The sequence below is a fragment of the Liolophura sinensis genome, chromosome 5 (genome assembly GCF_032854445.1).
Source record: "Liolophura sinensis isolate JHLJ2023 chromosome 5, CUHK_Ljap_v2, whole genome shotgun sequence".
NCBI lineage: Eukaryota > Metazoa > Mollusca > Polyplacophora > Chitonida > Chitonidae > Liolophura > Liolophura sinensis.
Genome location: NC_088299.1, coordinates 16,757,333 through 16,782,788, shown reverse-complemented (window position 1 = coordinate 16,782,788; position 25,456 = coordinate 16,757,333). Strand labels below are relative to the sequence as shown.

General features: G+C 40.8%; 1 protein-coding gene across 1 annotated transcript; it reads left to right on the top strand.

The window, feature by feature from the left end:
• Positions 1-387: 387 nt before the first annotated feature.
• LOC135465500 (neurogenic locus notch homolog protein 1-like) lies at positions 388-3,018 on the top strand. The gene is made up of 4 exons (XM_064742740.1): positions 388-469; positions 909-918; positions 1,684-2,268; positions 2,373-3,018. The coding sequence occupies exons 1-4, from the start codon at positions 388-390 to the stop codon at positions 3,016-3,018; spliced, it is 1,323 nt and encodes a 440-aa protein (XP_064598810.1).
• The last annotated feature ends 22,438 nt before the right edge of the window (positions 3,019-25,456 follow it).

The window sequence follows — 25,456 nt, the reverse complement described above, 5'->3', positions numbered from 1 at the left end:
CAACACAAACTGATCGGTCCGTTCTTGTTTCTTTTACTAAACTTGTTTATTTTTTTTTCATTTATTTTCCATTAAAAGGACAATAATAAAACAATCTTTTTGTATCTGGAGCAACAGATTAGTTGAGTGTCGGTATCCATGGATCCAGTGTATTGTCTGGTGTCAGCTGCATCCAGTGCTTAGAATCATGTCTAACCGATATTTTCGGTGAGGATAACTGCGCTATGGTTACATGTGGTGTGTACTGTTGTTTATATTTCGTACATTTGTATCAGCTGTATAATGTCATGGCAGCATGTTGAAGGAAGATAAAATGCAATTCTGCCTTTTCTGTCCGCACATGCACTAAGCTAATTCATGACATATTACAACCTCTATGTATCTCAGATGGCATATCACATCCACGGTGTATCTCAGATGACATATCACATCCTCTGTGTGTCTCAGATGGCCACAGACTGGGGATGTAGTGAGTGAGTGCTTGGGGTTTAACGTCGTACGACTGGGGATGTACGTAAAGAGATTGTCAAGGAGGTGATGAAGTTTGAGCTGATTGATCGATTAACTATCATGTCCAAACCGTTCAGTTATTCTCACATTGTAAAATATATGGATTGCGTATCACTTCAGTCTTGTATGTTCTATCTGTAAAGGTATTGTGATTGTCACAGCTGTATGACGTTCGGTGCATGCCTGGCTATGTTTGTAAAGTACACAAACGCTTGGTGCGGTGTTTGTTGTCAGTTCTGTAAACACCACTCGCTTTTGAGCTGCGTGCCCCAAAGTCAAACAATGATGTGTACATCCGGAATTAGTTTACGGGTAAGAGGTGAACCGTTTTTGGTAGATGGTTTGTGGGCGATAGATTGTTATTACGTGTATCCTAAACATTGTGTAATTTGTTTTAGTGGCTAGAAGGTAAGATTGGCCGCACCGGGAACATTCCAAAGTTTCTGTCAGAGCAGACGGGATAGATATAAGTTGTGGAGTCCCCGAAGGAAGGTGGTAGACTGCGACGATGGGCTTAAAACAAGAGTGAACGTGTTCACGTAGGAGAGAGAGGTACATTTTAATATGTAGCTGAAAGCGTCTTTTCGGGCTGGCCTGCCGTTTACCCCCAGCGTAGGCTTACATGTACATTAAGGGTTCCCGGCGCGAAGCCATCAATAAAAGAACCATTGACGGAAATATCGGCGTCTGTACATCCTTTCCACATTCGCGGGCGACTGGGATAAACCCCCGCTAATCATGCCGGGTCGAACATGTACATTGGTTCTGTAGATGTAACAACCCGTTCTCGGTTGGTGCCGTAACACTAACAAGACCAGCGCACAAGACCACTGGCGTGATCTGAGATAAAAAGTTACAACATGTTGGTTATAACAGATCTGCGCTTAGAAAACAATACTCAGAGAGTATTTGTAATCCAAATGTCGGACTGAACAAGTGGTATGGCGTTACATGATAAACAGCTCTGCGCCAGTGTTAAACTCTTAAGGCTACATGAAACGCTTGCTTTTTATTTCTTTATGCGTTGTAGTGTATTTGATGTGAACTAAACATCTAAAACTGCCAAACAGGATTAGCGGTATCAGCTTTCTACTTTACGAGTAGAATTGGACTTAAAGTATAGTTTTCGTAAGTTCCCACATGTGAACCTAGAAATTAAGTACCCTGCTCTAGTGACGTGAACGGTGATAGCTGTGAAAACAATTTCGTTGGGGAGGAGAGCCCAGATTGTGGCCGCTCTAGTGACGTGAACGGTGATAGCTGTGAAAACAATTTCGTTGGGGAGGAGAGCCCAGATTGTGGCCGCTCTAGTGACGTGAACGGTGATAGCTGTAAAAACAATTTCGTTGGGGAGGAGAGCCCAGATTGTGGCCGCTCTAGTGACGTGAACGGTGATAGCTGTAAAAACAATTTCGTTGGGGAGGAGAGCCCAGATTGTGGTCGCTCTAGTGACGTGAACGGTGATAGATGTGAAAACAATTTCGTTGGGGAGGAGAGCCCAGATTGTGTCCGCTCTAGTGACGTGAACGGTGATAGCTGTAAAAACAATTTCGTTGGGGAGGAGAGCCCAGATTGTGGCCGCCCTAGTGACGTGAACGGTGATAGCTGTGAAAACAATTTCGTTGGGGAGGAGAGCCCAGATTGTGGCCGCTCTAGTGACATGAACGGTGATAGCTGTGAAAACAATTTCGTTGGGGAGGAGAGCCCAGATTGTGGCCGCTCTAGTGACGTGACGGTGATAGCTGTGAAAACAATTTCGTTGGGGAGGAGAGCCCAGATTGTGGCCGTTCTAGTGACGTGAACGGTGATAGCTGTGAAAACAATTTCGTAGGGTAGGAGAGCCCAGATTGTGTCCGCTCTAGTGACGTGAACGGTGATAGCTGTAAAAACAATTTCGTTGGGGAGGAGAGCCCAGATTGTGGCCGCTCTAGTGACGTGAACGGTGATAGCTGTAAAAACAATTTCGTTGGGGAGGAGAGCCCAGATTGTGGCCGCTCTAGTGACGTGAACGGTGATAGACGTGAAAACAATTTCGTTGGGGAGGAGAGCCCAGATTGTGTCCGCTCTAGTGACGTGAACGGTGATAGCTGTAAAAACAATTTCGTTGGGGAGGAGAGCCCAGATTGTGGCCGCCCTAGTGACAAGAACGGTGATAGCTGTGAAAACAATCTCGTTGGGGAGGAGAGCCCAGATTGTGTCCGCTCTAGTGACGTGAACGGTGATAGCTGTAAAAACCATTTCGTTGGGGAGGAGAGTCCAGATTGTGGCCGCTCTAGTGACGTGAACGGTGATAGCTGTGAAAACAATCTCGTTGGGGAGGAGAGCCCAGATTGTGGTCGCTCTAGTGACATGAACGGTGATAGCTGTGAAAACAATTTCGTTGGGGAGGAGAGCCCAGATTGTGGTCGCAAAGCTGCACGGTCCGGCTTTCCCATTGTGTTCATTGATAGCGACATTGGCGAATTGTGGTCGCTAAGATGCATGGTCCATCTCTCTCAGTATGTTTAACGATAGCGACATTTCCGAATTGTGGTTGCTAAGCTGCATGGTCCAGCTTTCCCAATATGTTCATCGATGACGACCTTTCATCGATGACGATATTTCCGAATATTTCTGACCACTGAAGGAGGGGTTATTAAAAATATAAAGTATGCTTCAATATGAAAAAAATCTCATTCCTTAGCGTGTCTTTCTTCAGTTTTCCTTACCACCATACTCTTCGTTTTATGGTATCTTTTCGTGTAGCCTATACTTTAGTTCTACCTTGTTGTCAGTTGTGGGCTGGGCGATAATATACATATTATAGAAAAAGGGCCATTGGAAACAACACCGGGTGGTAAATTTACCCCCCAGAATAATATACCGTTATGTTGTTGTTTGTTTTTTTTTGTTTTTTTTTTTGGCAAATAAAAGGATTTGATCTTGTTTACGAGTTAGATTTGTTTTTATGGTTTATATGTTGTTAATATATCGGGATTACATATCTACGTTTACACGTAGGCCCCTTAAGTTACGCAAGGGTAAGACACGACTGTTTTCATACGCCGCTTTGAAATGTCTAGGTCAACTGTTGTGGCTGAAGTTGATGTCTAAAATTCATGATCTCTCCTGGTGGAATGAAAGAGGACGTCCACATGAAATATACGTTATTTTCACTCTTTCTTCATTATTCGTGGTATAACAAACTTAAAAAAACTTGGTCGCGCGGCCTGTTGTTACCATCATACCGCTGAACCTTGTTCATATACCGAGGATACGCAGCATTCTAGGCATTTGATGCGTGTGATGTATTTTGTACTGTGCTTTACATTGTAAGCTTACATAAACCAGGATTCTGTTGGTGGGCTAAGCATGCTCAAGGTCTAGTCCCCAGGCATTGATTTCATTTGATTGCTTATTAAATGTGATGACAACACAGTATGAGTAATCTCTGTCTAATAAATTGCAATTAACATCACTGAATGTTTTTCACCGCATGAGGTTTTTGCTATGGTGCTAAGGGGCGTATAAGTTGCTACTATATATTAAAAATGAATGAATGCTTAAGGTTTAACGCCGTATTTAACAATTTATCAATCATATGACGACGAGAAATCTTTAGGTGTGTATACATGTATTGTGTCTTTCTTTGGCAGGACGAGTCCATGCCGCAAAAGTGCTGCCGCCACTGATGTGTCATGCCGAAGACACCAGACTGCACTGTCGTTGATGATCTAGTCTTGCTCTGTGTGCTGCAGGGTTTTGCATGTATATCGGTCGCTGTCGAGCCAGTGCCGAGTCAGTGCGAAAAGACTTTATTAATAAAACAGTTGTAAACTACATAATTACATATAGATTGAAATCCCAACAGTATTGTATGGAATACGTGATAACTGTTACCCATAGTTACAGAATCATAGCAATGTATTCCATCAGCGGGGTCTGTCATGGTAGCTATACGTGGATTTTATATATCACACTACACGCTGATAAATCCCTATGGGGTTGGTTGCTTAAACATTGATGTCTCGGCTTAACAGAGTTCCAGTTTCCAGTCCAGATGTCTACCGGCGAAATCAGTGTTCTGGTGTGTGAACAAAACTAACAACTGGATGTGTACCTTTGCACTCCTTCCGGCTTCTTAGCACAGTGCCACTAGGAATCGCACGCAAAGCTGGTATATGCAGCCGAGATGAGGATATGTTCAAGGACGATTTTGCCATTATCTACACAAATAGAAAAGTTCGATGGAAAGTTTGTGAAGGTGTGGCCTCCATAATCGTCAGGGTTCCTGGTGTACTACATGGCATTTACCACATGAAAGTAGAGCCTTAAGGTATGACATTGATTTCTCTGTCGGATTCACGCACCCAAACTCAACCTAACGGAACTGATGGGAGGCAAATATTATTTGTACACCAGATATTCTTATCTAAAATATCTCTGATGATTGAAATAAATGACTTTGTCTGGGACTCTATCGAATCCTAATTTGTATCAATTTCGAGGCTACATTACCCTATGGATCGTGTAATAATGTTTATTTATTGAATTGGAGCCAAACTCGGTTCCGATGATGAATTTACATGAATTTAAGTCCACGGCCACCATAATGCTTGATTCGATAGGTTTGAGCCAATTGAAGACCAGGGACCCAACTAAAGTGATAGACTAATGTTTATGTCCACTGAAAGGCTACCATTCATACCATCTTAAACAGACTTTAATTTTTGTTTTTAGATTTTTTCAACCCAGTAAAAGTGTGTCTTGTCACAGCTTCAGCACGTCTCCATTATCGTCAGCAAGGTGGCGTCACGTTTACTCTAGCTCTCTAACGTCGAAGGTATTTGCCGTATAATAGTCTAAGCACTAGCCTATGGCAGATTAACATTGTGGACTTCGACGATGACGAACCAAGTTATAAATACCTTTCTCGGAAATTGGACATACCGGAAGGGTATTTCTTCCACTGCCTGAACTGCTCAAACAGTAAGCCTACTGGGCCTATATCATTTATACAGTTTCCGAGTCACCTGCAGATTCACGGCTCGGATAGTCCTGGTTCGGGTGGTAGCCTTTTGGAGGGCTTATGTTGGTACCGGTAATTTTGACTCCTATTAAATGTTTACAAAATTACATTCGGATTGTTGTACAACTGGATTCATGCTCAGTTCTGACACAAATGGAAATATATCTAAGCACCGCTGAGGCTGATGTAGGCATTGGGCTGTCGCTGGATTTTATGCTTCAGTTTTGTACTGGTGACTTCGAAGACGAGAACAGTGCTGACCTAGATATTGCGGACATCAGAGTAAGCACCTCGGCTTAATCACGGCATTTCAATAATTATACTGTACTTTGTAAAAGAAAACAAAAGAAATCCCCTGTATACGAGGAAGATGAGGGACAAAATTTAAATTCTTCAGTTCTAGTAAATTCAGAGATAAATTATTATGTCATAAGATTTAATTAATTTTAAGCATTGTCCGATGAGGTGCCGTCTTCTCATTCCCATAAAACTTAAGACGATATTCTGCTATCTGACATAATTTGTGATACCGTCGTTGAACATTACACGGCTTGTAAATCAACTGATTCTACGTCTGTGGTGGTCCGTAAATGATACAGGCCTGTTCCACAGCACGGTGTGAAATGGTCTTTCGGCTACAAGTAATTGAATCGTTGAAAATGATCTCTAAACGATGTCTTATGCAGTAGTTGTGTGTTATCATATGCCACTTCCTGGAGTGAATAGGTAAAGGCTACGTCACAGCTTGAGCGGTGCAATCTGATGGCAACGTGTTTAATTGGATAAAATTCTCAAGATGGCTGTCTTGATTCACGTGTAATTCGGTGAAATCTCATTAAAATAACAAAGTATGATACTTTTTAGAAAGCTTGACTATCCTGCTTTGGATTGAAATATGTTTTTACCAGATGTTGTCTTGCCCTTTAAGGTGTTCAAGACTTTAACAGAAGATGGACATCCTAAGAGAAACCCGTGTTTTTTTCTTGCCTGTATAGACATATCCACTTGCCTGCTTGATACACTGGAGACCAAAACCATACCTTCTATAGTACAAAAGCACAGTTCAATGAATAACGGACGGAGAATCCACAATTTGCATGAGGTACTTCATAGCCATGCACCTCAATCTTCATCAGTTGAATCGTGGTTGGCGTGAGGTGTATTTCAGTTAACACTTGTGAGGTAACTGACGAACATTTCTTTCCTCCAGCTATGCCTGATTTCCTCTAGACATGCATAAGGCTGATCGTTGTCGGTTAAATGATATAAGAAAAGACTTACAGCATATAGAGTAAAACCAGAGCAGTGACTATAGCGTGATAGATGGCAAATTGTCACATGTAACCGCTGGAATCTTGATTCTTGTCAATTTACCTCATTTAAGGTTTTTAGTCTAACGGTTCATTCATTTATTATTTATTTATTTGGTGTTTCACGCCGTACTCAAGAATATTTCATTTATACGACGACAGCCAGTATTATGGTGAGAGGAAACCGGGCACAGCCAGAGGAAAGCCCACCACCATCCGCAGGTTGCTGGAAGACCTTCCCACTTACCGCCGGAGAGGAAGCCAGCTTGAGCTGGACTTGAACTCACAGCACGAGTCTCTCACATTGGTGAGAGACTCGTGGGTGACTGAGTGGGTTAGTGCGCTAACACACTAACCCACTCAGGCACGGAGACCCTGTTCATCGAGTGGAAAGACAGCCGCTAGTTCTGCGACATCAGTAGGCCCACTAGTGATGAGACTTTCTCATCAAGTCCATAGCTTGTTTCCGGCATTCCATCAGCACTAACATACTGTCGACTGATCATACTCTCTGAACTCACCTGTGAATTTGTTTGATAATTAGCTCTGGTATTATACAATGCGGCATGGTCGTCACATACAATTGTGCTTTAAGTGATTGACAAGAGGCCTTAAGCTGGAAGCCCCTGTCACGTTCACATTTGCCCAATTGGGCCTGGATGATTGACCTAAAATCATGCTCTTTCAGACCGAATTAGTGAAGATGATGTCCAAATACCACTCAGGTGGTGTATAGGTGCGTCTAAATTGATGAAGTTGTGGGATTTTTGAAGTTCCCCTTTAGCACGCGACATGAAGATTACGAACAATAACTTGAGACATTCGTATACCAGCCATGGTGGGCTTTTCTGGTCAACCATGGCTTTTCTGAGCAACCATGGTGGGCTTTTCTGGTCAACCATGGTGGGCTTTTCTGGTCAACCGTAATGGAATTTTCTGGTCAACCACGGTGGGCTTTTCTAGTCAAGTATCCTCAAACTACCAAAGAACTATAAGAAAGTAAATAAAGTTTTAAAGAGTTTTCAGTGATGACGGAAGGACACAACGAATGTTCTGGGCGTATAAATTAAATCAGTATTTGAATCATGTAACACGCTAGTTCATAAGCTGTCGTCCTCGGCACGTTTAATTTGATAAAAATAGGATGTTTTAGAGGAACTGTAGATCAGCCTGTAGACGAAAACTGTCTGGTTTGAGGACAATCATTGATGGATTCCTCAGTTGTATACTATGTATATTCCGGTCGGAAAACTTGGATAGATTGTCAACCTTAGGGATATTTCAGGCAAATACCCTGTCTAGTGATAACCTCACTAAAGTAAATCCACTTGGACACTTCCACAATTGCACTGTCCCAGAAGACACTTTAGAGCGTGTCATGATAGCGTTGAAATACTTGGGTACAGATACGGCATTGGTAAATCTTATGGTCTGTCAAAGTGGATTTATTCTAAACAAGAGTTTCTTGGGTGCGAATGCACTGATCAGTTCTGTGCAGGCATTAATGGTGTTAAGAGTTAATGATCATTGTCTCTGATGTTCCCTGTTAGCTTGTTTCTGGTGCAGATCGATAAGTACTAGCATACTTTTGCTAATCATAAGGTCCCTGAACAAGCCGCCCTTTATTGGACTATTAGCAACTTGATGCACTGGCACACAGGCGCCACACATACAACTGTGTGTAAAATCGTGCTTTTGTCTGACGAAGGCTGACGAGAGACCTTAAGCAAGGAGCCCCAGACACGTTCACACTTTGCCCAGGTGGCCGTGGGTGTTAACCGTAATATCCGGCCCGCCCACCGGGAGTTAGTGACCTGATGTGAAAATAATTTCAAATTTTAAGTGCAAGTGGTATATAGATGCGTCTAAATTGATGAAGTTGTGGGATTTGTAAGTTTCCCTTCAGCAACTCAACATGAAGATTACGGACAGTAATTTACAATTCTACTCTTCTGTCTAGGCGTGTCTAGGTGTCAACCTTAGGTGGGGTGTGACATTACAGAAGACAGACCAAGCCCTTCATAAACCATTCTGATGTTTATAAGAACTATTCTCGACTAATTAAGGCAAAACAAAATATTTATTCATCTTTTACTGACAACGACAAAACATCCAGGATATTTAAATCAATAAAGAACCGTTAAACAGAAGGCGATGATGATGATGATGCCTTGTTTTGCTGGTGGCTACATTCTAGAGAATTTAAACAGAAGAGGGAGGAGAAGTCTATATACTGGCTACGGAGATCGGAACAGTATGGGAGACGTAATCGGAGAACAGGAAATCGGCTGGGGCCCATCCGCCTTCAGCGAGAGAGCCATTCAATGACAGACATTTTATCACGGAGATGAGCAGACTTTGTTGAAGATGACATACAGACATCACTTTTAAATTGTACTATCCTCTGGTCGGTGTACGCACGACACGAGTTCCCTGTATGTAGGTGGTACAACGGTGTAACCATTGCAAACTGAATCAGCGTATTTAGTTTGTCATACCACAACATACATTATTCCTGTTATCAAAAGTCCGTACCGATTTCCTCGGTTATAGAATCAGTCACAGAGATCCTGACGTTAAAAATGCTCACAATGTATATATTCTAAATACGGATTTTTCGGGTGCGACTACAGGGATCGGTTCACTAAGTACATTAATGGTGACAATAGATAATGATCATTTCATCTGTTTCTGGTGGAGATCGATAAGCACCAGCATACTTTCATCGATCATGCAGCCCCTGAGCATGTTTGTTTGACCATTGGTAACTGTCTGAACTGATCTGGCACAGGCGCCACATACATCTGTGTGCAAAACCGTACTTTTAAGTGATGAAAGCTGACTAGCGATCTTAAGCTAGAAGCACGTTCACATTTTGTCCAAGAGTTCGTGGATGATTACGTTAATATCCAGCAACTTAATGTAAGCATGTAGTGCCCATTTCTTAAGTCGGATGGTATATAAGTTAATGTAAATATGATGATGTTGCCCACTGAACCACCCCACGGGAATTCTACAGACAAGGGAACTCTCCTTTCCAACGACTCTGAACACGACTAGTTTGATAGTCAATGATGCCTTGGGGAACCGTGGAGCAGTGTACAGACGAGAGCTGTCTGGTTGCAGGACAATTATCGATGGACTACCAGCCTGGATTCCATACTCGTGTTGGACAACTTTGTTCTCTCTAGGCTTACTGGCCGCAATGCCAAATCAACAAAGCGTTCCATAATTGGCTCTAAGGACTTGTCAGCAACGCTGGATGTCCTGGTTCAGCAGGCTACACAAGTGGACAAACAATTTGTCAATACCAGGTTTGGCTTCGTTAGGATTTCATGACAATTTTGGCACTCTTCTATGTCACAGACACACACAAGTGTAGAGAAGGGTTGTATAACAGACAAAGAGTACGTCTGTATAACAAGATTCTCAAGGCTTACAATACTTAAACCTCAACAAATTTTTGGCCCATGCGTGTGCCTAAAACCGTTTTAGCCATTTCCTAACAGTGTAAGGCCAATGAAATTTATCCTCAGTGATCTCAGAATTCCTAACCTTTATGTATATTGTTGCATTGGAAAAGCCATAGACAGTTGTCCATTATTATTCTGTCATGTCTTCCGGCAAATGTGGAGTGTCAAAGGCAATTGTGACCCATCAGTCATTCCTGTCTGGTATCGAGGACAATTATTTATCGATGTCTTTATTTATTAAAGCACAACTGCAACCTATGTATCTCAATGTCACAGTCAAAATTGTCAACACGCTAAATCAATAACCTCTAGACTGACGTACAGGGCGAATCATCTGCGCTCACCAATAACAGAACTACACGTATCGTAACCGGTGATCAGTAATTACTAACGAAGGTAGCTTGTTTCCTTGTTGTTTCGGGTAAACATTTCCAAATACGCCTTAAAAGGCAATCGAATTAAGTTTTCAAATTTGAACAAGATCAGTGTGTGAAATCTCGAAGTACCAGCTGTCCATTGCCCTGAACTGTGTCAGACAAAGTTATTATAACCCTTTGAGATATCTCAGGTAAAACACGGCCTATATTGACAATGATTGCATGATTGTTGTAGTTCGGGGGATCTACGTGTAATAACTACAGTGATAGAGACGTGTCGCTATCTTAAACACCGAAGTGTAAATCAAGTGTAGGCCTATATGTGACCTTCCTGCGATCAGTATGTTTGCTTGAACACCGCTCTTCCTGTACTAGACAGCTTCATCGATTGCTCTAAACAGCAATCGACAGCTTCTAAACGTGTTGGGAAAATGATGAAATACTTAGATATGGATGATAAAACTTTATCATCACAGCTTTTGATGTTTGAGACCGTGTTTCCGGCGAAATTCGATAAGCACTAGCACACCTAAGATTGATCATCAACCCAGAGAGACTCACTTAACTACTAGCACTGGAATCATCTATTGCGCCTATGCCATCACATACTTCTGTGTTAATGTCTCCAGCCGCTGTCGCCACTACTAATTTGATAGCAAGGGTTACCGGTACTTCAGAGGACCTGTAGCATCTCCCTCGGGTGAGAGTTCAAGGTACTCTTAGCTCTTTTCGGTTTACACGTGGCTAAATCATCACCAGACCAAATCAACCAGTCGGATAATTTGGTTTGGTTTTAGGCGTCAAAGCAGACATTCTGATATCAGCGATCAAACAAAATTCACGCTTAGGGTCAATAATCACAATAATGTTTAACACAACCCATCAAAGAACTGCGAAAGTATGGGAAGTATGAAATTAAGACGGAAACATACAAAGAAAAGCAGTGCGCAGTTTGTGATGATATTGGAAAGAGGCTAGGAATGTTCTAGGCGAATGAATGAAATCAGTAGGCAGATCGTGTACAAAGTTGATTACTTTCCTGTCACGCCAGATCCCCTGGTACATCCCACTCTTGACCTCATCTTACTTTTTTTGAGAAGATCACATGTATATAACCCGACTGGATGCAGCAGTTTTATGTTATCCCTGGAGGGAAAAGTAGTCCAACTGTATCATGTGACCTGTCAGAGATGTTAGGCAACTGTATCATGTGACCTGTCAGAGATGTTAGGCAACTGTATCATGTGACCCATCAGAGATGTTAGGCAACTGTATCATGTGACCTGTCAGAGATGTTAGGCAACTGTATCATGTGACCTGTCAGAGATGTTAGGCAACTGTATCATGTGACCTGTCAGAGATGTTAGGCAACTGTATCATGTGACCTGTCAGAGATGTTAGGCAACTGTATCATGTGACCTGTCAGAGATGTTAGGCAACTGTATCATGTGACCTGTCAGAGATGTTAGGCAACTGTATCATGTGACCCATCAGAGATGTTAGGCAACTGTATCATGTGACCTGTCAGAGATGTTAGGCAACTGTATCATGTGACCTGTCAGAGATGTTAGGCAACTGTATCATGTGGCCTGTCAGAGATGTTAGGCAACTGTATCATGTGACCCATCAGAGATGTTAGGCAACTGTATCACGTAACCCATCAGAGATGTTAGGTAACTGTATAATGTGTCAGAGATGTTAGGCAACTAATCTTGACCACATTTACTTTAACTTCGGCGTCTGAAGAGGGTTTCAAAAAGTCATTTAGAGTAAACAAACGATAAAGAAAAGTGGGGAGCTAAACGATCGAGACCTTGAAATCCCTCAAGGAAATTCGTGTCATTTGTGCCACTGGAACACGGTGAGACAGGTGATCGGTATGTCGATAAACGTTGCCTAACATTTTTCACAAGTTACAAGTTGTAGTACGATTGTGTTTATCCTTAGCGACAAGAGAGTTAAAACTCAAAACGTCCCTATTCTTCGGATTTTTTATTTCTGACAAACTTTTGGCTACATATTTTACACCATACCCAAGAACTGAAATGGTTACTTGTATTTCAGTTTTAAGAACAAAACACCTCATTATAAGCAATAAAGAATTGTCTCAGACTAAGAAATTCGGGACAACGAAGGAAACATCGATTTATACAAAAAACATCACTTTACTAGGACTCTATCAGCTGTGTTTTGTACATGAGTTTTCTGTCTGTGAAACAGTTAGCTTTTATGATGTTAGGTGGGAAACAAATTTTCGTCGTTTTGAACGCAAAACTTTTCAAGCAATAAAGATATTATTGATTAAGCACAGAACACTGTGTTGTTGAGCGACATAATCAATGATTACAAGCTTTTAAGTTTCATATTCAGTGGTTAGAAGCCTTTAAGTCTCCTGCCTCTGATACAATGATTGTGAATCCTAGAGATATCCCCGATACACAGCCTACACTTCCCACGATTACTTGATTGTTATAGTTAGGGTGATTTCCATCGAATCTGGATATATTCACGTGTGACCGCACTGTACTCAGAATGTGTGTCCTAAAATCCCTCTTTTCCACATGTTCTTCAGAGAGCTTCATCGATTCCTCCCTCCCGGGGACTTCTCAACATCTTGGGGAAGTGGCGAAATACTTAGTTATATGTATAAAATATCTCATGGATAGTGAAATTTTGTAAACAAGGGCTCATACGGTATTATTCAGCAAATAGTTATTGGTGACAAACTTTTAAACCTCTAATATCCTTAATCAGCTCGTTTCCGGCGGAGCGTCATTACCTATATTATGCCTTTTATTGACCACATTTCCTGGACAAGCCTGTGTTCGTGTGACCATTGTCACTGTGATCATCTGGTGTTAGATGGTTGTCACACACCACTGTGCGGAGGATAGAGTTTTTAGCTGATAAAGGCAGAGATCAGAGGGCTTAAGTTAGATTCCCCGGGCACGTTCACACTTTGCCTAAGAGGCCGTGGGTGAATAACTTAATATTCCAGCCAGCCTGCACATAATTACTAATCTGGAGTACATGATACAAGTGCTTTTAACAAGGCCCTCTGCATACAGATGTATCTAAACCTGCTGAAGCTCTGGGGGCCCCTGATGTCCACTTAACCCAGCGACGTGAAGACTACTCTATAACGACTCTCAGCACCGTTGATGTGATAGTTTAGGATGCTTTAAAGTACCTATAGAGCAGTCTGCAGACGAGAGCTGTCTGGTGTGAGGACAATCATCTATGGACAGGCATGGCATATATGCTCCTGTTTAACTCGTCACAAGTTAACAAGTGCATGGCTTGGAACCAGAGAAATTCAGACTCGCACCCAGCCCCTGGCACTCATTCCCTACCTCTACCCCTATCTTTCATAAATAAATCTCTATTTTTATATGCCCATTCCAAGGTTGCAGGTAAGGATTTCATCAACTCAAAAATCAAAACCAGGTTTTGTTTCGTCAGGATTCTTTGACCTTTTGACAAACTCTTGTTCACATGTCACAAAAGTATGGAGCAGGGATGTATAATTGGCCAACACAATGTATTTTACCCTCACTTACTTATGAGAACACACAAATTTTTTACAGGCGTGAGCGAAAAAAATATTCTTGGTCGCTTTCGGGACAAAGAATGTTTTGGTCGAATCAACCATGTTTAATTTTGGCCAAAATATTTTTGGCCGGACTGACCTCAAATAATTTGGTTGAACTGGGCAGAAATAACATGGTCGGACCGATCCCAAAGAATTAATTTAAATTTTGGCTAGTAACCAACCATAAACACCATAAAATGCAGACATCAGGGTGTACATAATGCCATAGCCAAAGGGTTGAGCCTGTCTGTGCGAAGATGACTGGTGTAGCTACTAATCTAACAGATTTATATGCAGGTTAGAAGGCTTGTATCCAATTGGATACAATCAGACTAAATCAGACTAACATAGTGAACGGGAAAGTACTTAGAGTACACAGGGTAAAGCATTCATCAAAAACAAATGCATTGTAACATGTTCATCAAACTAGTTGTCATCAATACGGTTCTTTCCTTTTCCTCCGAAAAACATTTCTGCACACGTAAAAAGCAGAATCGTGGTATAATACATCATGATCGGGGTGTTGGGTGATTATGAAAACACTTATCTAAATGTATTTCCCATTAGTATTTCCCACATGCACTGTCCTTCATTAGAAAATTAAACAAAGCCATGCTCACTTTTAAATGTCATTCTTGCCTGCTTGGCATGCATCAATAACTGATGAAGACCAAGAATTCTTAAAAAAAAAACCGCAGGAAAAGTTATTTCTGTTCTATCAATAATTATAAAACACCCAAGGCCATCAGAACCTCTGAAGGATCGAGACAGAAAAGCGTGTCTCTAGGAGGTCTAAAGAAATCAGAACAGAAAAACATGACGTAATGCGAGGATCTGAAACCAACTGCTGGACATCCGCCTTTATGATAGAACCTTTCAAAGACTGACAATAGTCACGGAGTTGAGCAGATTTGGATTGTTGTATACGGTCATGAACAAAGAAGACAAGGATCATGTACTCTATCAACTGTCCTACGGATATCACTTTCTCAACGACTCCAGCCATTGTCATCTTAAAGTATATTACTTTTCTAAGAAAAAACTTTTGTTCCCATGCTGTGATTGGCCTGCTCAAGTCACGCTGGTATATAAAGCCTTTTTCGTTGTGGTGTTGAAGTTCCATGGAAGTCAGCAAGGTAATGTCACAGTTTGTCAGTTCTAAGGCTTGAATGTGTTGTACCGGTATGTGTTTTTGTAGCTCATTCTTTTTTTGGTGGTGATCTCGAAACGCTGATATAACTTTTATGTCTCTTAAGGATACTATTCTTCTCATATCATCTCGTATCTGTGTCCCACCTCTTGTCATATCATCTCGTATCTGTGTCCCACCTCTTCTCATATCATCTCGTATCTGTGTCCCACCTCTTCTCATATCATCTCGTATCTGTGTCCCACCTCTTCTCATATCATCTCGTATCTGTGTCCCACCTCTTCTCATATCATCTCGTATCGTGTCACACCTCTTCTCATATCATCTCGTATCTGTGTCCCACCTCTTCTCATATCATCTCGTATCGTGTCCCACCTCTTCTCATATCATCTCGTAGCTGTATCCCACCTCTCTTAACATCTTGTCTCCTTGGTCTACCATTTTTCCGGATTGTTAATAAAATTAGTGTACTTATTATTTCGGTATTATTAATTACCGGTACCTGCCAATTTTTCATGTACTTGTATGGTCAGGATTGCTTCAGGTAATATTTCGTCAATTACGTGCTTTCATGGCGATTGCCAGAATGGAATGCTTGAAATAAACAAAGTACAAAATGAATAGATGTTTAGCATGGACAAGCATCCGACCGTAACCTAGAATCTAGAGATTCATTTAGAAATACTTGGAATCTCAGATAAACTTTGTGCTGATTGATGAATGTGGATAATCATTTTCCTAACGGATTTTCAGCACCAAACTTTTAGAATGTTGCCGATGGGAATATCAGATCAGAAATGGCTTCGTTTTGTCATGTCGGAATTGCAGAATAATTTTACACATGATATAGTTAGGGTTTTTTTAAAAACTATTTTGCTCGCGTTGCAAAATGGTGTTTTCAAGCTAGGAAGTGACCTGTTTTGGGAATTTGTTATGCTGATAAGTGTACGAGAATTTTATAAAATATTATGTTATAACCATGCAGCATCCTTGGTTCAGACGCCGAGAAACTTTGGGGTGAACAAAGGCAGAATTCCCTTCCGTCCTTCCCACAGGTACTGATAAATCACCCCGCCCGCGCAACATCAGTCAGGTATTATAATGTAATAACATCAGACTAAGCTCAGTACCATTCACCCAGACATCTGCGGACATTGAGTCTCTGTGTGGAGGTGGAGGGTAGAGTTAAGGCAAGATTCCTTTTAACAAAACGTTTCCAACAAAAAAGAGCAAGCATAGTTATATCCGTTTGCAATGGTATGCCACAGAATCTGATTATAGTTCCCTGACGAGCTCCACTGCAATCCTCTGGCCGGTCAATGTTATTAACGGGATGAGAGAAACGAATAGGCAACACCGATGACTCATGAAAACACGAAATCAGCAAAACACCACTGATCGAGAATAAGGAATTCGGTTACAAGCTACACATAAATTCACTCAAATACTCACGTCTGTACGTCTGTCTATAAACCTATCTGTACAAACAGCGGTTCATCTGGTGCAAATAGTGCGATCAGGCCTGTACAAATAATAATGGTGACACGACTTGATCATCACTGATTTAGTGTTCCTAACTGGTGTATTTCCGGTGAAGTTTAATAGGCACTAGCACACTTTAGATTGACCCAGAACACGCCTCCCTTTCTCTGATAATTGGCTGTAGGACCATCTGATTTGGATCATTTGATTTGACTTGAGCGTCACATACAAGTTTTAGCTGATTAAGGCAGACTAGAGAAAACAGGGCCCCCCCGTCACATTTTGTCCAAGAGACCGTGGATGATTAACTGAATATTTAGCACACCTACACTAACATAGTACCTATCATTTTGGGGTATTTATTTATTTGATTGGTGTTTTACGCAATACTTAAGAATATTTCACCTGTACCACAGAGGACAGCATTATATTGGGAGGAAATTGGGTAGAGCCCTGGTGAATCCCACGACAATACACATGTTGCTGGTAGGCCGAAATCTGTTACAGTTATGAAGTGTACACCTTTCAAAAGGGTTTATAAAGGTAAATTTAAATTGATAAGAACAAATCCTTCGTGAAAACCTTCCTCTGTTTCCGATGAAAAAAAAAAGAAAGAAACGGTTAAAAATTCTTGTCAAAAACACCAGAACATTGGGGGCAATAAAAAACCTTTGCCCGAATGATGGTGAAGTTTATAAAAAGCTGAGGGAGTCTGCAGTAAAGGAAGACGTCATGAGAGAATCGGAACTCAAGAGGGGCGTTGAACTATGGAACCATTCAAAGAATGTCATTTTGAGAAGAGTTGCATTTTTGTATACATGAAGACAGCACACACATACTTTACGACCTGACAGGGATATTCGAGATACCAATCATTGTCGTTTTTACGCTACATGAGTTTTCAATGTCTTCCGGTCATGATAACCGGCCACGGTCTGAATTCTGTACTGTGACTGGTTTAACACAAGACACCTGACACCGGTATATGGCCGATACAGTCGAAAATGTACATATCACAATCTGGATATTCTTTAACAGCTCTTTTTTATTTGCATGAAGCCCTTTTTTCCTTGTAGTGTACCACCGTCGTCCTTTTCGTTGCCCACGTATCATTTATGGCCAAATAATCTCTTTTCCACCTTTACAGAAATGTCCAATAACATTTTTTTTTCAGAGATTCTCTTGTTCTTCTCATTTAATTTCAGGGAAAAGTTATTAACTGTATCAAGGCAATTACAGCATTATTTCAGCTTTCTTTTTTGCATCCTATTTCATCACGCCTACCAAACTACTGCTTGTTCCAAATGTTCCACGTGGTGATTGCCAAAATCATTTTCGTTAATTTTGTTTTTGTAGATATATTTATATTTAGCCTAGACCTCCTTACACAATACCTGACACTCGGCAAACATCAGACGACAACAAATTAAAGCACCTGACACATCCTCGCTTAATTTTAAGTCACATCCGCTCTAACTAGAGCTAGAATCAAATCTTTTTTCTGCAGTAGCTAAGGATTAACTTACAGTGAGAGACTCTAGTGTCCAACCCTAATACGACTAAACCTATTGCTCACTAATACTCAAAAATATATCATCAAGACGTGTTCCAGTAAGCTTATGAACTATCGCCATTGTTGGCTCCGATCCGGATGAGACTAATGTCTATATGGGTCGTCGGCTCTGAACCGAAGCTTGTAGTATAGCGTGATTACAGAGAATTACCCTATGAGCTAAAATAATATTGAATATTCTTTCTCCAACTGAGGCTAATTGTGGAATACACGGGAAAGATGCAGTAAAATCGTGATCACATATTTGGGTAAAATGCGTTTGTGTATGGATCTGCCAATCCAAACTTTTCATTTCTTTGGACTAGACGTGTGTCCGACACAGTAATTATAAACCCTGAAAATATCTCCGGACAACACAGCCTATACCTTCAACACTGGCATGACTGTCTTAGTTAGGATGATCTCCATCCAACCTGGATACAACCACGTGTGACCACACTGTGATCAGAATGTCCGTCCAAAAATCGTTCTTTGCTACATATACTTCAGACAGATTCATCGATTGCTCCCTCCCGGGGGTTACATCTAAATATCTTGGGAAAGTGGTGAAATACTTAATTGTATGTATAAAACATCTCAGGGAGAGAGAAATTTTGTAAACAGGGGGTTCGTACAGTGCAGTTCTGCCAAACAGTTAATAGTGACTAGGTTTTATGCATCTGGTGTTTCTTTCGATAAGCGTTAGCATGCCTTCTGTGGACCACAATTCCTGGACAAGCCTGCGTTTGTTTGCCCGCTGACACTGGGATCATCTGGCGCTAGATGAACGTCATATACAACTGTGTGTAGAATCGAGTTTTTATGTGATGAAGGCTGTTTACAGGGCTAACACTAAAAGCCACCGGCACGTTCACACTGAGCGCGCCAAGAGGCTGCGGGTGAATAACTTAATATTCAGATCATAATAATCAGTCTGCAGTAAATGCAACACCCATTTTAAATGACGACCGCTATATACATATGTATCTAAATTCGATGGAGCTCCGAGGCCTCTGATGTCCACTTAACCAGTCATTGACCTACAACTCTCCTTCCAACGGCTCTCAGCACGATGGGTTGATAGACCTGAGTGTTTCAGAGTACCTGTGGAGCAGTCTTCTGTGAGGACAATCATCCGTGGACTCCTTGCCTGGATTCCATACTAGTGTGTAAAGTCAAATCAAAGTTCCACTCCTTCTCCTCCTCTACCCATTTCATTCTTTAAATAAAATCTCTATTAGTATATGTCCATATACAGACTGACAGTTACTTCACCAACACAAAACTTTTATCAAAGCCAGGTTTTCTTTGCGTCAAGACTTCATGGCCTTTTGACACTGCAATGTCATAGTGTCACTGGCACACGAGGTATGGAAGAGGGTTGTAAAGGATGACTTTCAGAACTTACGTCACCAACACAATGTATTTTACCCCCAACTACTTCAGAGTACACACAAATGCCTAAAACCATCTGTTCACGAAAATGCCGTATCGTTGAATGGTGAAACAGCAATTTCATTCTAAGTGAGCAAACATTACTTTCAATACTCATGATCATACGTATTGTGACTTTAAGTAGTCTCCCATGAATATACAGTTATAAACAATAACGTTGTTCAACATACAGGAATTTTTACTCTCGTTGATTCTTTGGCCCGGTTAAAACAACAACCTACATGAATGGTCGTGAGTTCGAAACCCGTTGCTACTTCTGGTTATCTCAACAAAATTTACCTCTTACAGGTGAAATGGGGCGATTTTCTTGGGCCTCGTCTTGGTTTTGCCCACACAATGAGTGTGAACGGTAACACTCTTCCCCATGTATGTATCACAATTTATTACCCACATACATTGTGGTTAGCCAGAAAATTAAACAAAGCCACAAAGATGCATTTGAAATATCATATCTGCTAAAGTTGGTCATATATTAATTTGATTGGGATTTTACGTCGTACTCAAGTCGTGAGGTATTTCACTTAGATGATGACGGCAAACGTTATGGTGACAGAAGACTGAGCATAACCCGGGGGAAAACCGTCACCATTCGCAGATTGTTGGTAGGCCTTCCCACGTGCGGCCAGAGAATAAGCCCGCTTGAGCTGATCCTAAACTCATAGCAATTGCGTTGTTGACATTCTCCTGGGCTGCACCAGCACGATAACCACTCGGTCACGGAGGCCCCCTATAACTGATAAAAGTTCAATCCTTCATGAAAAATTCTGATAATATTATCATACACATATTGCGCGCTGGATATTCTGTAAAAGGTTTTTAATTCGAGAAAGCTATTTTAAGAGTGTGTTAAAGAAACAAACAAATCCGCAAACTGAAATCTTTGTTAAACTGAATATGGCTGAGTATGGTAACAGATCTCGGAACTTGGCTGACTGACTTTATGTCTCCTCATGAACAGATTGTTCTCACTCACTTGTGAGTAGCCCCTATTAGCTACATACAGGAATGTAAATAATTCGTTCTCTTAATGCAGTATATCGGGGCCTCTGTGGCTCAGTTGGTTAGCGCGTTAGCGCCAGGAGCCTCTCACCAATGCGGTCGCTGTCAGTTCAAGTCCAGCTCATGCTGGCTTCCTCTCCGTACGTGTGAAGGTCTCGCAGCAACCTGCGAATGGTCGTGGGTTTCCCCCGGACTCTGCCCGGTTTCCACCCCCCATAACGCTGGCCGCCGTCGTAGAAGTGAAATATTCTTGAGTACGGCGTAAAACACCGATCAAATAAATAAATGAATAAATAATGCAGTATATCATCTTTAGCAAATGTTTCACGTTATTTCGTTAATAAGCCATATAATGACTGTCTTGGACTATATGTAAATTTTAGCAAATGTTTCACGTTATTTCGTTAATAAGCCATATAATAACTGTCTTGGACTGAATGTAAATTTTAGCAAATGTTTCACGTTATTTCGTTAATAAGCCATATAATGACTGTCTTGGACTATATGTAAATTTTAGCAAATGTTTCACGTTATTTCGTTAATAAGCCATATAATGACTATCTTGAACTGAATGTAAATTTTAGCAAATGTTTCACGTTATTTCATTAATAAGCCATATAATGACTGTCTTGGACTGAATGTAAATTTTAGCAAATGTTTCACGTTATTTCATTAATAAACCATATAATGACCGTCTTAGACTGAACTCCATTATCTTTTACGGCTAAAATATGTCCATTTCATCTTTTCCCAAATGTCTAATAAAATTTGTTTTCTAGCTTGTCTCTGTAATTGAAGAATAAGTTTATTCTATCAGATGACACAAACAGGGTCATATTACATAACCCTGCTGTATTTTTTTATTTCTCTTAGAAACCCAGGGCTATAGCACTTAGAACTGCTCATCAGTTTTCTACAGATACTGCAGTCATGACTGCTTGTCCTCAACCTTCAGTCTAGCAGCTTACCCTGAAGCTTGTCAAGGGAAATTTCAGACTCCTAGGAATTAATCGAGCCAAATGACTTGTTTTAGCCAAAGGCAGAATGTAAAGATATAGTGCAAATAACGATCGTAACTCTTGGCAAGTATTCGGTGATGAATACTTGGGACAGATTCTTGATTGAATTCGGACAACCTTTTCGACATCATTCTTTCTAAAGGAGCTTTCACGAATCCCCTGAGAAAAAAATCTTGTAACACAGAAAATTTCAGTTATGGACAAAATCTGCCTTTGTATCCAAATCAGACGTTGTTTGAGTAATGGGCCGTGTTTAGTACCTACGTGTACCAGAACACTGATGTCGTGTGTTCCTTTCAGAGATCAGTGACAAGTTTTGTTTTGCGACAAGTAGGAATGGGAAGATGTTCTCTTCCTTATCTTCTTTGGGATCGATTTTTGGGGTATCACATAAGCAAAACCTTGAGGGACATCATTTTAGCCCAATGTTCAGGAAGCAAACAAGCTGTCAGTCTCACCTGTTTACCTGAGATTTGCCTGTCACCTGACATTGCACGAAACATTAGACTAGTTCCCTTGACCAAGTCACCATTGGCGCTCTACATTTGCAAGCCAGTATGTCTGTTGCCATCTAATATTCTTGTCCCTAAGCTCTCTTTTTATCCTGTAATTTCCTTGTTTACCTTCCAGTGGTCTCTGATAATGTCGTGTACTAATATCTCCGGTATAATTTCCTTGTTTGGCTTTCACTGATTCCCGATAACGGCATGTACCAATATATCCGGCTTCATCTACTGGCAACACCCTGAAACGTTCACAACACAGCAAATTGAGGTTACGTCACGTGAAAAAATAGAATAGTTAGTTTACTGGGGACATTTGGGACTATTTACAGTCTGGTGAGTATAACTTCTGGACGTTATAACTAAACTTGTACTTCCGTATTATAAAGTAGTACTAGCAAACTGTGATGTAGTTGCACAAATAACGATAACGATGTTTGTTGTCTACTCTCTTTTCTCGCATTACCCCATAGCCTTCGTCATTAACTACCTTCCGTAATATCTCATATATTTGCCCGACTACCTTTCGTATTATCTTCTCAGCTTAGTCTGTCCGTATTGTCATCTTACGATGGCCAGCTTATTATTCCCGTGTTATTTCATATCCTTGATATATTCACTCTTCCCGTATATTAAACTCTTCTGTTCATCTGTGTACATCTATATCTCAGGTGAAAGAGTTAGGATGATCTCTCTGCAATCTGGATCTATCCACTTGTTACTGTACCATGACCAGAATGCCTGTCCTAAAGTTCGACAAGCATTAGGATTTAGCAATTAACACTCATTATGGTGTCAGCTCTACTTTGAGCTATCCCTGGATGACTACATGGTTCTGGATTAGTAATACTGTTATGGTTGTGATCGCAATGGAATACCATCCCGATTGTCATTCAACCTTGGCGTACTTATTATTCCCGTATTATTAATTTCGCTGCCGTTTTTTCATGTCCATCTATTGTCAGGAATCCTTCAGATAATAGCTCGACAATACTTTGGTTTCATGGCAACTGGAATAAAGAAAGTACGAAGTGAAAAGACATCAAGCATGGACAAGCATCCGACTGTAACCTATAATCTAGACAGGTATCAAGAATCATTTAGAAAGACTTGGAAGCGTAGATGGCCTTTGTTCTGATTGCTAAATGTGGATTCTTCTTCTAATCATTCTCTGAATTGATTTTTGGCACTAAGAACAATCTAATTTTTAGAATGTGGCTGATGTGAATATCAGATCACAGATGGATTTGTTTTGTCATGTCGGAATGGCAGAATGATTTTACACGTGATATAGTTAGGGCTTTGCTTTCATTATTTTTGCTATCGTTGCTAAATGGTGTTATTAAATGAATGGCTCGGCCTGCTTTTCGAATTTATTATGTTGATAAACGTTCCACAACTTTATTAAATATTATCTTAGAAGGTTCAGATGCCGATAAAGGTTGGGGTGAATAAAAAGGCAGTTCCTTTCTTTTCTTCCTACAGGTATTGACAGCTCTCCCATCGCCAAAGTAACATCAGACTGGTAATGTAATATAATATCATCACAGTAAGCCCACTGACGTTCACCCAGAAATCTGCAGTCTCTAAGTTGGGTGAAGGGTACAGTTAAGACAAAAATCCCTTTTCACGAAACATTTCCAACAAAAATCAGCAAGCTTTGTTATATTCAGTTTGCAAAGTTGTACCGCAGAACTTGATTATTGCTTCGTGCCGAGTTCCGCTCCAACCTCATGGTCTGACAACATTGCATTGTTCTGGTGGATACTTAGGTACATGGAACATTTCAGGAATAGAGGATCTATTGAAAACAGCGGTTTATCTACTGCGAATAGTGCGACCAGGTCTGAACAAATAATAATGGTGACGCGATTTACACTGATTTAGTGTTCCTATCTGGTGTATTTCCGGTGAAGTTTAATAGGCACTAGCACACTTTCGATCGACCGTAATCGCTTAACACGCCTATGTTTCTGTGATGATTATCTGTAGGATCACCTGATTTGACATGACCATCACAAACAACTGTGTGCAGAATCGTGCTGACTAGAGGTCTTCAACCTCGGCCCCCGTCACATTTTGTCCAAGAGGGCGTGGATGATTAACTGAATAGTCATCCACACCTACTAACTTAATACCCATCGGTTTGGAGTATTTGTTTAGTTATTGGTGTATTACTCAGGACTTAAGAATATTTTCACCTATATGACAGAAAACAGCATTATATTGGGAGGAAAAATTGGGTAGAGCATAACCGACGACAACACACATGTTGCTGGTAGACCGAAACCTCTTATAAATATGGAGTGTACACTTTTTAAAGGGTTTATAAAGGTAAAGTTAAATTGACGAAGCTGTTGGATTTCATCTGTCTATTTAACCACACTACGTTAAGACTGCACATGATTACTTACAGTCATAATCTACAAGGTGTACCTGTAAAGCAGTCTGCAGAAGAGAGCTGTTTGGTGTGAGGACAATCACCAATGGACTTCTGGATACCATGTTCCTGTTGGGTCACTAATCTGCAAGGTCACTCCTCATCAGGCCAATTTACTCTGACGATATCCTGGTTCAATCTACTCTTCCCATGCACTTCCTCTTTCTGTCACTGCATTAAATCTTTATTGTTACATGTCCATACCCAGATTTGTAGCAAGGACTTTATTAATTCAAAAATCCTGTTAAAATCAGGTTTGGTTTTGTTAGGCTTTCATAGCTTGTACACTAGTGTACTGAAGTACACTACTCTCATACTAGCGTAATGGAGTACCAAGGGGTTAGATGACAGACATCCGATGGCTCCCTCCTTCAACACAATGTACTATAACCACAACAAACTTGGAGAACAAACCAAAGCCTAAAACCCACTATCTCATACTTATGAAAATCTTTTTCTGTTTCCTTACATAAAGATATGGTTAAGAATTCTTGTCAAACAAACCAGACCATTGGAGGCAATAAAGAACCTTTGCCCAAAAGAGAGTGAAGTCTATGCGAAAATAAGAAATCTAGAGGGGGCTTTC

Excerpts from the sequence above, each read along its gene's own strand:
- LOC135465500 (XM_064742740.1), top strand. The coding sequence starts at position 388 with ATGGCATATCACATCCACGGTGTATCTCAGATGACATATCACATCCTC. Across the intron at positions 2,269-2,372 it reads ATAGCTGTGAAAACAATTTC|TGACGTGAACGGTGATAGCT; the intron begins GTTGGGGAGGAG and ends TGTCCGCTCTAG.